We start from the raw sequence: 14441 nt of genomic DNA, 5'->3' as shown, positions 1-14441 counted from the left end.
ACTCTTCACCAGATACAAGCATTTTTCTCATCCCATTTATAAGCGGTGGGCATGTGCTGTGACTTCTGTGATCTGAGTGCTACTCCTCTTAGCAGCCAAACAAGGGATTAAAACTCCCTTCTGAATTCCATCTGTGCTACACCAGACATCTCAGAGACAGCCCCTCCAGGGGAGAGAAGAGGAAGCGCCTAGGCAGGTTGTGGCAGCCAGTAACACAAAGCTGGAAGGCCTGAAGTTCTTTACTGTTTAACACACAGAACACAAGCAACCCACTCACAGACATTTGTTCACAAATTCCCGGTTCCTTCCCACCATGGATATAAGATTCTAAAGTATTTCCATGAATGCGGATGTTTTTCTACCTTAACACAGTCTATGTTTCATAACTCAAATATCCTGCAAAAATGCCTTAAACAGTCCCTCTATACCTTTATCTGCTGTTTACCTTTGGAGATAATGTTACTTACAGGAAAATTCAATTCTCCAACAGGTACACACAGGCACGCCGATAACAGCTCTTAGAAACTGACAAGGAGACAGCAACCCAGCACTATCCCAACTTCAGCCAGCTTCACAGACAGAGGTATAGAAAGCAACAGTGAGTTACACACACGAACAAGCGAGGCGAAGGCAGCGTCCCCCTGTCTGCACGTGGCCATGGTGCTGGCTTTGGTTATTTACCCGTACAAACCCATCAGTCCCGTGAGTTATGCCCAACACGCACTTAAGTCATGGAATTCTGCTGTGGAGAACTCAGATGTGGTGTAGCTGCTCCAGAAGCTCTTTTCACAGTACTGAATGTCAATAATGAGAATGGTTTCTAATCAACTTAAACTGCACACGGTACTTAATGAACAAGAAGTTTATTACTCCCACTCAGTAGTTCCTGGGGGCTTTGATGTTAAATCATACATAATTCGAGAAATACCAGGAATCTTCTTAATCTCAGTGACCATCTTTAACACCACCTATTATAAAAACAAAGATTACAAATGGAAGTCAGAATCTATGGCATGTCCAAGAAAGCTTATATTTGCAATTTAAAATTAAATGTGACCTATTTCCACTAGTATCCTACGTGTATACAGGGATGGTCTCCGATTAGTGTTAGTCAGTACAATTCAAAATGTGCCCACAAACAGGTACTTAAAAACATAGCAATTTGAATTTGCAAGAGCAGCCAAGTATGTGATTTTATGTGTTTAATGCAATGATTTATAAGTTGCCTGGCTGAAATGTACAACTAAGGGCAAAAAGGTTCTTCGCAATCTGCTATCACAATAATCCTTGCCAAGTATACAGGAGGAGAGAATGGTCTGGCCACTTGACTGGACAGAGACATGGCAAATTGGAGCCTAAGGAAAAATAGATGCTAAGCCAGAATCTCCAACCCAGCCATTAAGCTATAACCAGGGCCACAAACTTTTGTATTAGAACAATGGCCCAATTAAAAAAAAAAGTCTGTTCGATTTTCAATTACTAATAAGTAATTGGAACACAGAGAGAAGAGAAAGACACAGACATTTACACACACATAGTAGGTCTTAGTATCATCCTGATTCCTAAAATTCATCCTTATTCCTAAAATTCTTCACTCCTAGGGTATTTTATTTACTTGACTAGAGCTACAGAATAAAAGAGGTTGACAGGATTAGATAAAATGATAGATTACTGATGGTTACTTTGTACATCATAATCAGATATCCGGAGGACATATTAAATATGAGGGCTTTCTCTGCTGCAGTGTATTAGTCAAATAAATGGAGACAGAAAAAAAGAGCAAACCTCTTACAAACAAAGAACCAAGCCTAGAATTATAAACTTTGTCACAGCCTATCTATAAAATGTATGAGGTACTGAAATGAATATTAACAAAAACACATGAATCACCTCCACAGGGATCTCACTGCCAGGTGTCGCAGGTACACCAGTCATGAAGTCACTGGTAATAAAAGTTCGAATAACCACAGATCTCTGGCATGAAGGCTGCTTCTGAAGCGGGTCCCGATCAAAATGTAATGGTGTCAAAATCACTGGCATCTGGCTGATTTTCCCAGCATATCCTACAGGAAGAAATGTTAAAGATGATCTCCACTCCATGCAAAACAAATCCTCCCAGGTAATATTTAAAATCATACCCCACTGAATTCACATACTCCCATAGAATTCTAAGTGAACTCGGCTACAAACACAAACAGTAGGATCTGACCACCACAGTGATATGATACAGAGAGGGAGACTTGGTTCTCACGACTCAGGCAATTATACTGCATCCTACACTGCAAACACTAAATCAGCAAAAACCTGTCCATTTCTCCTGGGGAAACAGCTTGTGATTTCTGCAAGCCAGAGTCACATTTTCTTTTTTCTTTTTTCCTCTCTCCCTCTCCCTCTCTCTCTCTCTCTCTTTTTTTTTTTTTTTTTTTTTTTTTTTGGTGGCACTAGGGGTGGAACCCAGAAGCTTTTCTACCTTTAGGCTATACGACTTTATTTGGAAACAGGGTCTCACTAAGTTGCTGAGAGCCTCACTAAGTAGCTGAGGCTGACTTCCAACCTGTGAGATCCTCCCGTCTCAGCCTCCCAAGTTGTAGGATTACAAGTGTGCGCCACCACACCCAGCTTCTGGGTCACATTTTCAACAACTGATCTATACATGATCATGTTTCACATGTGTTTCTGTTTAAAGGACACCTTAATGTTTATGGTAAATTCGTTAACATTAAGCATAAAACCAACAGCACTTCAACTCATATATGACAAAACTTATCTAACACATGGTTTTCTCATAATGTGCTGCACAGCCTTGTCCTTAAGACCCAGATAGCACTTATGCGTTGTGCTTGAGATCTGAAACAGCAAAATCATCCCCCAGAAAGGACAAAAGTACAAAGAACATGTCACCAAGCATGCTATGAAAGGACACCTTCTCACAGTATGTGGCTGAACAAGAAGGCAGAACAGTGCCTTGTCAGCCTCAGCTGGTCTGAGTGAGTGAGGGCAAATCAAATTTCCTTCCACTCTGGGTGGGCCTGCAAGCGGCCACAAAGGTAAATAAACTTAGAAGGCAACATTATGAAAACATCCATAATAAGTAATAAAACTAGGAGTATCTAAAAAGCAAAAGCTGCATCCTCCTGCTAGATATTCCAATGTCGAACGCCCCAACGCTTCACAGTGTGGAACGAGTAGCACAGGAGCACCATACCAGACTCCCGGAGAATGTTTTGTGCCTCGAAATCAGCTTGGCGTAATGTACTGAGCACCCCTGTTGTCAAGAAAGTGGGAGTAACATCTGTAGGAGGCTCCTTAACTGGTGGGCCAAAGATATAGACAACTCTGGAAGAGGTAAAAATGAGACAAATTAGGTTTTAGTACAATGAGAAACAAGGCAGAGTGTAACATTCTCTCCATGTGTTTTCAAGCCTCTTTCCCGCTCACTTCAACCTCCTAACAGGTAGGTTGGGAGATAAGATCACAGGAGGAAATGGTGCTTAGGCACCTCTCAAAGCGTGCTGTCTGGAAAACCACTACTCAGAATGCGCAAAGGAGCTGGGCATGGTGGCACATGCCTATAATCCTAGTACTTGGGAGACTGAGACAGTGGGATCATAGGTTCAAGGCCAGCCTCCAAAATTTAATGAGGCTCTCCACAGCTTAGATCCTGTTTCAAACCAAAAAATAAAATAGAACCGGGGGTCGGGGAGTCAGAGGTAGAATACCCCTAGATTCAATCCTTAGTACCACAAAGTAAAAATAAAATACAAATGCACAAAGATATGTGTAATCAATCAGTACTACCTTTTCACATAATATAGTGAGTTGTGACAGCTCCCCAAATTTATGCCCACCCAGAATCTGTGGGTGAAAACAGTCACTGCAGATGCAATCAAGCTGAGATGGACTCAAACTGCATTAGGGTGGGCTCCATCCAATGACCAGTGTCCTCCCCAAAGCAGGATCTTTGCATCTTCGCATTTCTACAATACTGGCTGCTGGATTTGCAGGGACACACAGATGCCCACCCCGCATGGAATGTAAAACCAGAAAAATTCCTCCCTGTGCCAAAATTCCCTCACCCAAATTAGAAAAAAATTTAGTAAAACAGAAAAGTATTTTTAAATTCCAATTCTCAAAAAGGACCTTGACAAAGAATAAGAAGGCCACCAAGACTCTTTTAGGGGCCGCTCGCCAGGTCCCTATTTTATATCTAGTGTTTTGTTTGCCGAATGGTAGGCTTTTTTTTTATTTTTATTTTTGAGGAGAGAGAAAGGATTGGTAGGGAAAGACAGAAAAACAAGGGGAAAGAAAGAAGCCAGCACAGTAAAGGACAAAGTTTAAATAAAATAAAAATGCACAAAGGTATGTGTAAACAGTGTGAATGTCCTCTGGCAAAAGAAAATAAAAGATAAAACTCTAAGAATGCTATAAAATAAACATACGAGTTATACAAAACTGGAGATCACAAACAACTGAGACAATATTTAATAAGTAATCAGGTACTAAACAAGTGAAATTTTTTTTTTTTTTTGGCAGTACTGGGGAAGAAACCCAGGGGTATTCTACCTCCGAGCTACACTCCCAGCCCTATTTTTTGTTCTTTATTTTGAAACAAGGTCTCACTAAGTTGCTAGGGCCTCACCAAGTAGCTGAGGCTGGCAGCAAATTGCGATCCTCCAGTCTCAGCCTCCCAAATGCTGGGATCATAAGCGTGCGCCACCACACCCAGCAACAAGTGAGATTTTTTTTGTTTTATTTATTTATTTAGGTGATACTGGGGAGTGAAACACAGGGGCTTTCTACCTCCGAGCTACACCCCCAGCCCTATTTTATAACTTATTTGAAAACAGGGTCTCACTAAATTGCTGAGAGCCTAAGCTAAGTATCTGAGGCTGGCTTCGAACCTGTGCAATTCTCCTTTCTCAGCCTCCCAAGCGCTGGTATTACAAGCGTGCGCCACCATGCCCAGCAACAAATGAGATTTTTTAAATTTAAGTTAGAGAATACAACTGACTTTATTAGAGACAGATTAGAAGTCATCTGTTGATAAATCTAATATAAGAAATTAATGCAGAATCAAAGCAAAATAAGGTCTGCCAAAATAAGTTATACACTCAAATGTATATCTGCCACATGCCTGTTTCTTTGAGTTTCCTTGGGATTACTACATAATTAATCAATCCCTATGTCTAGCTTTATTAACCTATATATACATACATATAGATATATATTTTTAGTCCTATAATAAAACATGTTAGTTTCCATGAAACAGCACACACAGCTAATCTGAAAGACATTCTTTGAAGCTTCTTATCCTAAAATTAAAATATGTTCTATTTCAACTCTAAATGATTAAGTAAACAGGTGACTACACTGTAATAAAGGATCAAAACATGAGGTAACATTAACTATCTGTCTACCATGTACAAATTACATATCTGAAGTATACAGTTCTTATCTATTATCACCCTATCAACAAAAGAGCTTTTGGTCTTTCATTCCTGGGAAGACCTTAAAAAAAAAAAAAAAAAATCGAGCCAGGTGTGGTGGTGCACGCTTGTAATTCCCCGCGCTTGGGAGGCTGAGACAGGAGGATCACACAGGTTCGAAGCCAGCCTCAGCTAGTTAGTGAGGCTCTCAGCAACTTAGTGAGACCCTGTTTCCAAATAAAATATAAAAAAGGTCTAGGAGTATAGCCCGGAGGTAGAAAGCCTCTGGGTTCTACCCTCAGGACCACAAAAAAAAAAAAAAAAAAAAATCACCCTTCCATTCACTTAACCCGTGCTCCCTCTTCCCCACCCCCTGCAGGACATACCTGTTAATGTTATGACACATTCGAGGTATAAGCCTCGCGAGGAAAATTAGGGATTCCCAGTCAGGCTCGTCTTTACTGGAGATTCCACACACATAACTGTAGGACCGACAGTCACCCTAAAAACAGATACACAATGAATAATTTTTAATAGTTTTATGGAAGTCAAAAGGTGGGCTGGAAAATATTTTTTGCATGGAACTATTACGAGTATTTTTGTTTGTTTTTTGTGGGTCTGGGGATGGAACCAGGGGGCAATCGACCTCTGAGCTACACCCCCTGTCCTATTTTTTATTCTTTATTTTGAAACCGGGTCTCACCAAGTTCTAGAGGGCCTCACTAAGTAGCTGAGGCTGTCCACGAACCATGATCCTCCAGTCTCAGCCTCCCGAATGAAGGGAGAGTGGGATTATGAGAGTGCGCCACCACACCCGGCTTGTTTTATTTAATAAGAACATAGTGTTTAAATAAGTGTATTTTAGATGCTTCATTAATGATAGAGATTAAAGCCCTGGAATTCCACTAGAGTTAGAATAATTTCAACAATTTGACACATGCCAGAAAGTCCACTAGGCTTTGACCCCAAATACCTGCCCAACTATGGATAGCCAGCATACCCTAACCCTAACTTGGCAGACAAGTGGGAGATGAGAATAATTCATAAACATTTACTTAGCAATGTTTTAAAATGAGTTCTACAAAGTTTACTTGAAAATAAGTGACTAAATTGGGCATGGTGGCACACACTTGTAATCTCAGTACTTGGGAGGCTGACATAAGAGGATCACAGGTTTGCAGCTAGCCTCAGCAATTTGTGAGGCCCTCTAAACTTAGTGAGACCCTGCTTCAAAATAAATAAAATAGGGCTGGTGGCAGCATACCTCAAAGGTAGAACACCCCGGGTTCAATCCCCCCACCCTGTATCACACAAAGAAATACCCATATTACCTTATTCATATGTATAACCTAAAAAGTTCACCTCCTATTACCAGAGGCTGAGGGTGGGGGCTGGCTGGCTGACTCACCTGCACACCCACAGTTTTAATTGGCAGCAAGAAGGCGCTCAGGGAATGCAGACTTGTGATCTGCATCAGCCTCTCCTGGTCCTCCTCTGTCGTGCAGGCCTTGACTCTCTGTAACAGCGTATGAGGCTAGGACAGAGACAGAGACAGTTGCTCAGCTTTCAGTAAGCACAGTATTCATCCTTCTGGAATCTACTTCTATCTTGCACATCTATACTTACTGATTTTTAACAATGCACCTTATGTACTATCTCTTGAACCATATATGCTATACATGATACCAAAAATCCATTCCTGGTGGGTAGGGTTACAAAGAGGTTAAATGTCAGGATAATAAATACAGAGTAGACTTACAAACATCGGGACCTAATATTCTGTCACCAGCGGTGATAACAACTAGCACTGGTCAAACAATCAGCTTATGTCTAACACTTTTTGCCACTAAGTCAATTTCGTCTGAAATTAGCATAGCCCCACCCACTTCCTTTGTTTGGTTTAACTAGTATGCTGTTCATTCTTTTGCTTTCATTCCTCTTATCTCGATTAGTAATGTCTCTTAGAAGGACTATACTATTCAGATTTACTATTCATACTAAACATATTTTGGTTTACAATTTAGTTTGATAATCTAAACTAAAATCTAAATCTTATCTAATTGATCCTTTTAATTAACTGTGAGTTATTGATAGACTGAATTTCATTCTACCATCTATTCTGTATTTCTATCTGTCCCATTTTTTGTTTCTCTTTTTTGCCTTTTTTTTGTGTGTGTGGTACTGGGAATTAAATCTAGGGGCTTTCTACCTCTGGGCTAAACTCCTAGACCTATTTTATATTTTATTTGGAAACAGAATCTCACTGCATTGCTAAGAGCCTAAGTAGCTGAGGCTGTCCACGAACCACGATCCTGTCTCAGCCTCCCAAATGCTGGGATTATATGCGTGCACCACCACACCCAGCCTTTTGCCATCTTTTAAACTGGAGAGTTCAAGCCGGGCGTGGTGGCGCACGCTTGTAATCCCCGCGCTTGGGAGGCCGAGACAGGAGGACGGCCCAGGTTCTAAGCCAGCCTCAGCTACTTAGTGAGGCTCTCAGCAACTTAGTGAGACCGTTTCCAAATAAAATAGAAAATGGGTCTGGGAGTATAGCCCGGAGGTAGAAAGCCTCTCTGGGTTCCACCCCCAGTACCATCAAAAAATAAAAAAATAAAAAAACTGGAGATTTCTCTGGCTTGTTTACTTCTCCTTTACTGGTTGGCTTTAAAGTTAAATTCTGTTTCTAGTCTTTTAGCAGTTCACTTTAAGTATTAACATGGATATTTAACCAAAAGAGATTTAATTAGTTCTTATGGCAAATATAAGAATTTTCAAATGCTTTATATAATTGTTACATTTTAATAAATAAGAGACTATTCCTATTATAGTCTATCTTTGTTTCAATTTTCCCATTTACTGTTTTGTCAACCAATCCTTCTTGTATAGTTAAGAGCTTTCTTCTGAAATTTCAAATTTCTTTCCTTCTCAAGATAGTGCTTTAAAAAAAAAAAAACACTGGAAAATAGTGCTGTTAATCGATGGTTCTTAACTAAATTGCCACAACCCAAGTACTTGGGATACTCAGGTCCTATCCCAGATCAAGTAAATAAGAAATCCCAGGCAGACTAGTAAAAAATAATAATCGTTAAAAGCTCCTGCCAAGCAATTCTAACACAAAGCCAGGGTTGAAAGCCACTGCTTTTAGCCAGGCATGGTGGTGCACACTTGTAATCCCAGTACTTGGGAAGCTGAGACAGGAGGATTGCAGGTTCATAGCCAGCCTCAGCTACTTAGTAAGGCTCCCACCCCGCAGCTTAGTGAGACCCTGTTTTAAACTAAAGAATAAAAGATAGGGCCGGTGGTGTAGATCTGAGGTAGAATGCCCCTGGGTTCAATCCCCAGTACTGAGAGAAAAAAAAAAGTCATTGCTTTTAGTTCCTTAAGTTAGAGATTATTGGTGACAAATTATCTGAAAATGACTTTGCTCTAGTTCTTAAGAAGCAGTTTAGTTACACACCTTCATTAATTTTCTAGGCACTGAGGTCTGCCTCTTACAGGTGCATTCAGGACAATAAAATCTTGTCTTTATAGATATTCATCTTTTCTGTAGCTGTTTTGTCTTTAACAGTCAATAATTTTATTAAGATATGCCTATCTGGTGTCGAATTATTTCCTTTATCCTGCTTGAGATGTGTTATGTTTGCTGAATCTGAGTCATTTTGGAAAATTTATTTTTGCCTACTATAGCTCCTTCTGGACTTCTCATTCTATTATCACCTCTTCTACCCATTTTTTAAACGTCCACCTTTGAGTTCATGCATTCTCTCTTCTGCCAATTTTAGTTACTTTCATTCCTAGATTTTTTTTTTTTTTTTTTTTTTTTGGCGGTACTGGGTACTGGGGATGGAACCCAGGACCATTCTATCTCTGAGCTACACCTCCAGCCTATTTTTTAATTCTTTATTTTGAAACAGGGTCTCACTGAGTTGCAAAGGGCCTCACTAAGTAGCAGCCAAAGCTGTCCTCAAACTGCGATCCTCCTGTCTCAGCCTCCCAAATGCTGGAATTACAAGTGTGCACCACTCTCAGCTCTTAGTTTATTTTTTTCGAATCTGCCCATATTTAGGAGTCTCTTGTACTTTAGTTTTTGTTAGCGACAGCTTCTTTTATTTCTCCTTATCTTAGATGTTTGTTAATTCCAGTCTGAAGTTTCTGAGGATCCTGTCCTGTCTGCTATTTTCACTCTCATTTATTGTGCCTTACTTCTATGTGTTTTGTAGTTTTTTAATTGTAAGCTCTCATTTACTGGAACTCTAGGGGAATTTTGGGGGGACTATTTGAAGATTATTTCAAAGAAATTTTATGTTGCTTCTGGAAGTACTACCAACTGAACCAGGTCCACCCTAAGTTCAGATTCTTAGCTCAGGGTTTGCAGATCACACAGGCATCTATCTACCTGCAGAAGAACTGGGAGACTGCTCTACTCAGTCTCAAAGTGGAGCTCAAATACTCTGTGTGAGGATCTAACTCACTTCCCATTCCTTCATGACCCAAATACTTAGAGTGAATGGAGCTGTTAAACCAAAGCCTGAGACCACAGGGGCTGGCAGCTGCCTTCAAGAGGAACAGACAGCCTTGGTTTCTTGGACTGATGTTTCCAAGTCACTAATAACTCAAAACACTTTCCCTACTTTACTGTGTGTGGTACATATAAAAGGACGGCTTTAAATACATTATACAGTACATTTAGAGATTCAGGATGTCCAGTTTTATTTGCCTGGGAAAAAAGTCTGCATCTTGAAGTCTCCGTAGAATACTTTCTCAGTCATTTCAAATAAAAATAACCCTAATAAATTCATTGTAAATACAAGACAAAATCCTTCCAATTCCTTGCACCAATAAGATAGGCCAAGTATTACCTTCTTAACACTGGCAGAAAAATCAGCTACTATTTTCAAAATATTGTTGGTTTCAGGAAAGTCTTTACAAATATAAGGCTCTTCAGCACATATTACTCTGATTGCCAGGCCAGGACCTAAGATAGGAACAATCACAGTAATTAACATTTAACATAAAAGTGCCACTTCCAAATGGTTGTATATAAGTCTTGGATTTGTTTCTGTTTTGCAGTGTTGGGGGGGGCGGGGGTCCAAGCACAAGTCTTCAAGCATGCCAGGCAAGCCCTTTACCATTGAGCTATATCCCCAGCCTGAATTAGGGTTTTTTTAAGTGTTTATCACCAAGACTGAGGGTGTAGCTCAGTAAAAGAACTCATGGTTAGTATGTGCAAGGCCCTGGGTTCCAGCATGAATAAAGAAAACATTCAATTTCAAACATTCACACCTAACTCATTTAGAAAGCTTCCATTCTCTCCACATCAATGATGTCTACCACCTGTTTTATTATTTTTTGAAGTGCTAGAAACCACATAGGACACTGCACATGTTAAGCAAGTATTCTTATCACTGAGCTATGCCCCCAGTCCTATTTTTATGACCTATGCACTAAATATCCCCAAATCTTGCAGTGAATATTAATTCACAGCATATATTCCAATTTATTTTAAAATTTATCGAAAAAATTTTCCAGCCGGGCATGGTGGCGCATGCTTGTAATCCCAGCATTCGGGAGGCTGAGACCTGGAGGATCGCGGTTCGCGGACAGCCTCAGCTGCTTAGTGAGGCCCTCTGCAACTCAGTGAGACCCGGTTTCAAAATAAAGAATAAAAAATAGGGCAAGGGGTGTAGCTCAGAGGTCAAATGCCCCTGGATCTATCCCCAGACCCACAAAAAAAAAAAAAAAAAAAAAAATCCAACACACACAAAATTAAGGAGAGCAGTACAATAAAATAACTACGCTCATCACTAAAAATAAAAAAATGTAATAATGCTATTAAACATATAAAGTGTTTAATTCCATTTGGAATTAAAACATAACAAAAACGTAAGGTATGCATGAATCTCTGAAAAACTAGATTCTATTACATTGCTACAACAGAAAAAAGCATCACTTGAGCTATAGGCAAAAACCTGCCAATATTCATCGTCTTTGCCCTCAATTCCACAACTTAAGATAAGTGGTTTTAAAGCACAAAACCATTTTTCCAATGAAATTCCAACATATAAAGCAAACTTTAAGAAAGTCAAGAGCCAGGTGTGGTGGTGCAAACTTGTAATCCCAGTATTCAGGAGGCTGAGACAAAAGGATTGTGTGCAGTTCGTGGACAGCCTAAGCTACTTAGTGAGGCCCTTTGCAACTCAGTGAGACCCTGTTTCAAAAAAATAAAGAATAAAAAAACAGGGTTGGGGTGTAGCTTGGAGTTAGAATGCCCCTGGGTTCCATCCCCAGTACTGAGGGGAGGGGGAAGGAAAGAAAAAGAAAAGAAAACCAAGAGAGCAGGGCGTGGTATATCACAGCTTTAATACCAATTCTTAGGAGGCTGAGACAGGAGAATTGGGAGGCTGAGACAGGAGAATTGCAGGTTCAAGCCAGCCTCAGTTACTTAGTGAGACCTTGTTTCAAAATAAAAAAGGTATGTCCTAGGGTTCAATCCCCAGTACCAAAAAAAAAATTAAAAAAAAAAATTAAAAAACTGGGTAGGATGCCCCTAGGTTCCATCCCCAGTACCAGGGGGAAAAAAAAAAAAAATCAAATGAGCCTAAAGAACACCTGACCTGTCTCCATTAACATTCACCAACCATCCTTCACTGATGAACAGGTGACTGAAAACCTTATATGACTAGATTTGACAACAAGTGTTATATGGCTTATACATCTGTAACACTATGTATAGAGGCAAAAGGTGGTTATAGCAGAAGCTCTATGTAGAGACCTGGGGATATAATGTAGAGACTCGAGGACATAACTCAGCCACTGTGCATTCTATTCTGAAAAACTTCTGGGACATTATCCTTGTTTGCAAGTGTCCTCATTTGTAAAATAGGGTAATACTTGTTTCTACTGTGAAGACCAAATAAGAATATGTTTAAAGTATTCAGCATAGTGCCTAACACACTGAAAGTACTTGAGAAATGTTGGTTATTACTGTTTTTAATTTAATTAGACCATTTTCCCAAATCATCAACAAACTACTGTTATAGAGAAAACTTAGATTCAAGGTTTGTCCAAATTAAAAAATATGACTCTCAGTCCTACCTTTTAACAAGTAGCCTCTAATTCCTTTCTGCACAACAGCAAATGACTACATAAAATTGTCTTGTTGTTTATGAGCTGGTTATATAGAGCACTGTGCAAAAAATGCTTTGCACATGAATGAAGTTGTTCATCTATAACTGCTCAGAATAAAAATTTGAGGAAGCCAAGCCTGGCACAGTGGCACATGTCTACAGTCCTAGCTGTTGGTAAGCCAAGGTGCCAAGCCAGCCCGAGCAATTTCACAAGACCCATCTCAAAATAAGTAACACACACACACACACACACACACACACACAAATATATATATAATTTTACAGAACCAAATTTTAATCCTCACTTCCGTGCAATACATCTACAGTATAAAGAACAAACATTTTAGCTCTACCATTAAGAACTATGTAGTAATGTTATTAAAATATAGCATACTCCTGAAAATCACTTAATATCAAATATAATGAAAAAATGAATAAATGTTTAGGCCAGGCATGATGGCAATGCTTGTAATCCCAGTACTTGGGAGGCTGAGACAGGAGGTTCAAGACAGCTCTGACCACTCAGTAAGACCCTGTTTTGTTTCCTGCCCATCCTTTCCTTTCTCACATATCACATGCTCTGCAAAAGGATAAAGTTCTTCAACAAGGCACAGAGACAAATCAAATCAAAACTGATTGTATTTTTACCTGGAAATGGATGCCTGGAAACTAATTCTTCTGGAAGTCCAAGTTCTCTGCCTAAAATTCTTACTTCATCTTTATGAAAATCTTTCAGAGGTTCTATTACTTTTCCCTAAGGGAAGAAAAAAAGCCAAACAATACAAATTGTCATCAAACTGACACAGAGAACAAGGAGAAATAAGTACTTAACTTTTCCTGTTGGCGTTTTCCTTAATGTAAAAACTGTCTTCAAACATTCATTTCTAAGATGTCAGGAATGGTGGCACATATGTAATCCCAGTACTTGGAAGGCTGAGACAGAAGGATCTCAAATTCGAGACAGCCTCAGCAAGTAGTGAGACCCATTAGCCTAGTGAGACCTTGCTTCAAAATAAAAGTAAAAATAGGGCTAGGGATGTAGAATGCCCCTGGAATCCATTCCCAATACCACAGAAACAAAAACATTTTAGCTAGGTGTGGTGGCACAAGACCAACTTAATGAGATTCTCAGCAACCTAAGGAGACCCTATTACAAAAATAAAATATGGGCAAGGGGTGTAGCTCGGAGGTAAAATGTCCTGTGTTCAATCCCCAATATCACCAATATGTAAGTTAAATTAAAATTAAAATGCATTTTTAGCTAGTTATGGTGGCTCACGCCTGGAATCCCAATACTTAGGAGGGTAGACAGGAGGTCAGTTTCAAATAAAAAAATAAAAAAAAATTCAAGGTATTGCTCAGAGGTAAAATGTTCCTTCAATCCTCAGTACCCCCCCCCCAAAAAAAAGAGGGGGAAAAAAGAGAAAAAAAGCATTTCTATTTACTCTATGTGTTTACAAGGAATTAGATAAATTATTTTAGTTGCATTTATATGTTTCTTTGAAACACTTTAAATATAAATCTTTTAAATAAAATAAATCAGGGTAAACCAACCCTGTTCTCTGTTCTAGTTCTCAATGCAATTAGAAAATATATTAGAGCTTCAAAATTAAAAATCTAAATTATATCAAGAAACCAACTCAAAATAAGAGAAAATACTGGTGGAGCCACATATCTAATTAGATTTGTTAACAAGGATTTATAAAAACCATTTGCAATTAAATATAAAACATAAGCTAACTTATAAATAAGCAATAAGCACTTAAAAAGATATTCAACATTCAACATCATGAACTATTAGAGAAATGCAAATCAAAATCCTAATGAGATACCATTTCACAGCCACTGGGATAATTAAAATCAGAAGCAAGACATCCATTAGGATGGC

At 39.2% G+C, this 14441-nt stretch overlaps 1 protein-coding gene across 1 annotated transcript in view; it reads right to left on the bottom strand.

Moving 5' to 3' along the window:
- Nucleotides 1–866: 866 nt before the first annotated feature.
- Nucleotides 867–14441, bottom strand: part of GMPS (guanine monophosphate synthase) — a gene marked incomplete at both ends in the record, with an annotated part of 37827 nt that continues 24252 nt past the window's right edge. Inside the window, 7 exons of the mRNA XM_080695542.1 lie at nt 867–968; nt 1891–2063; nt 3206–3336; nt 5813–5928; nt 6835–6960; nt 10286–10401; nt 13202–13307. Of these exons, the coding sequence (XP_080551668.1) occupies nt 867–968; nt 1891–2063; nt 3206–3336; nt 5813–5928; nt 6835–6960; nt 10286–10401; nt 13202–13307 (870 nt within the window). The remainder of the gene's footprint in view (nt 969–1890; nt 2064–3205; nt 3337–5812; nt 5929–6834; nt 6961–10285; nt 10402–13201; nt 13308–14441) is intronic.

The sequence above is a fragment of the Muscardinus avellanarius genome (assembly GCF_963383645.1).
Source record: "Muscardinus avellanarius genome assembly, chromosome: 5".
Lineage (NCBI taxonomy): Eukaryota > Metazoa > Chordata > Mammalia > Rodentia > Gliridae > Muscardinus > Muscardinus avellanarius.
Note: the sequence above shows the minus strand (reverse complement) of the source record. Positions and strands in the feature narration are given on the sequence as shown.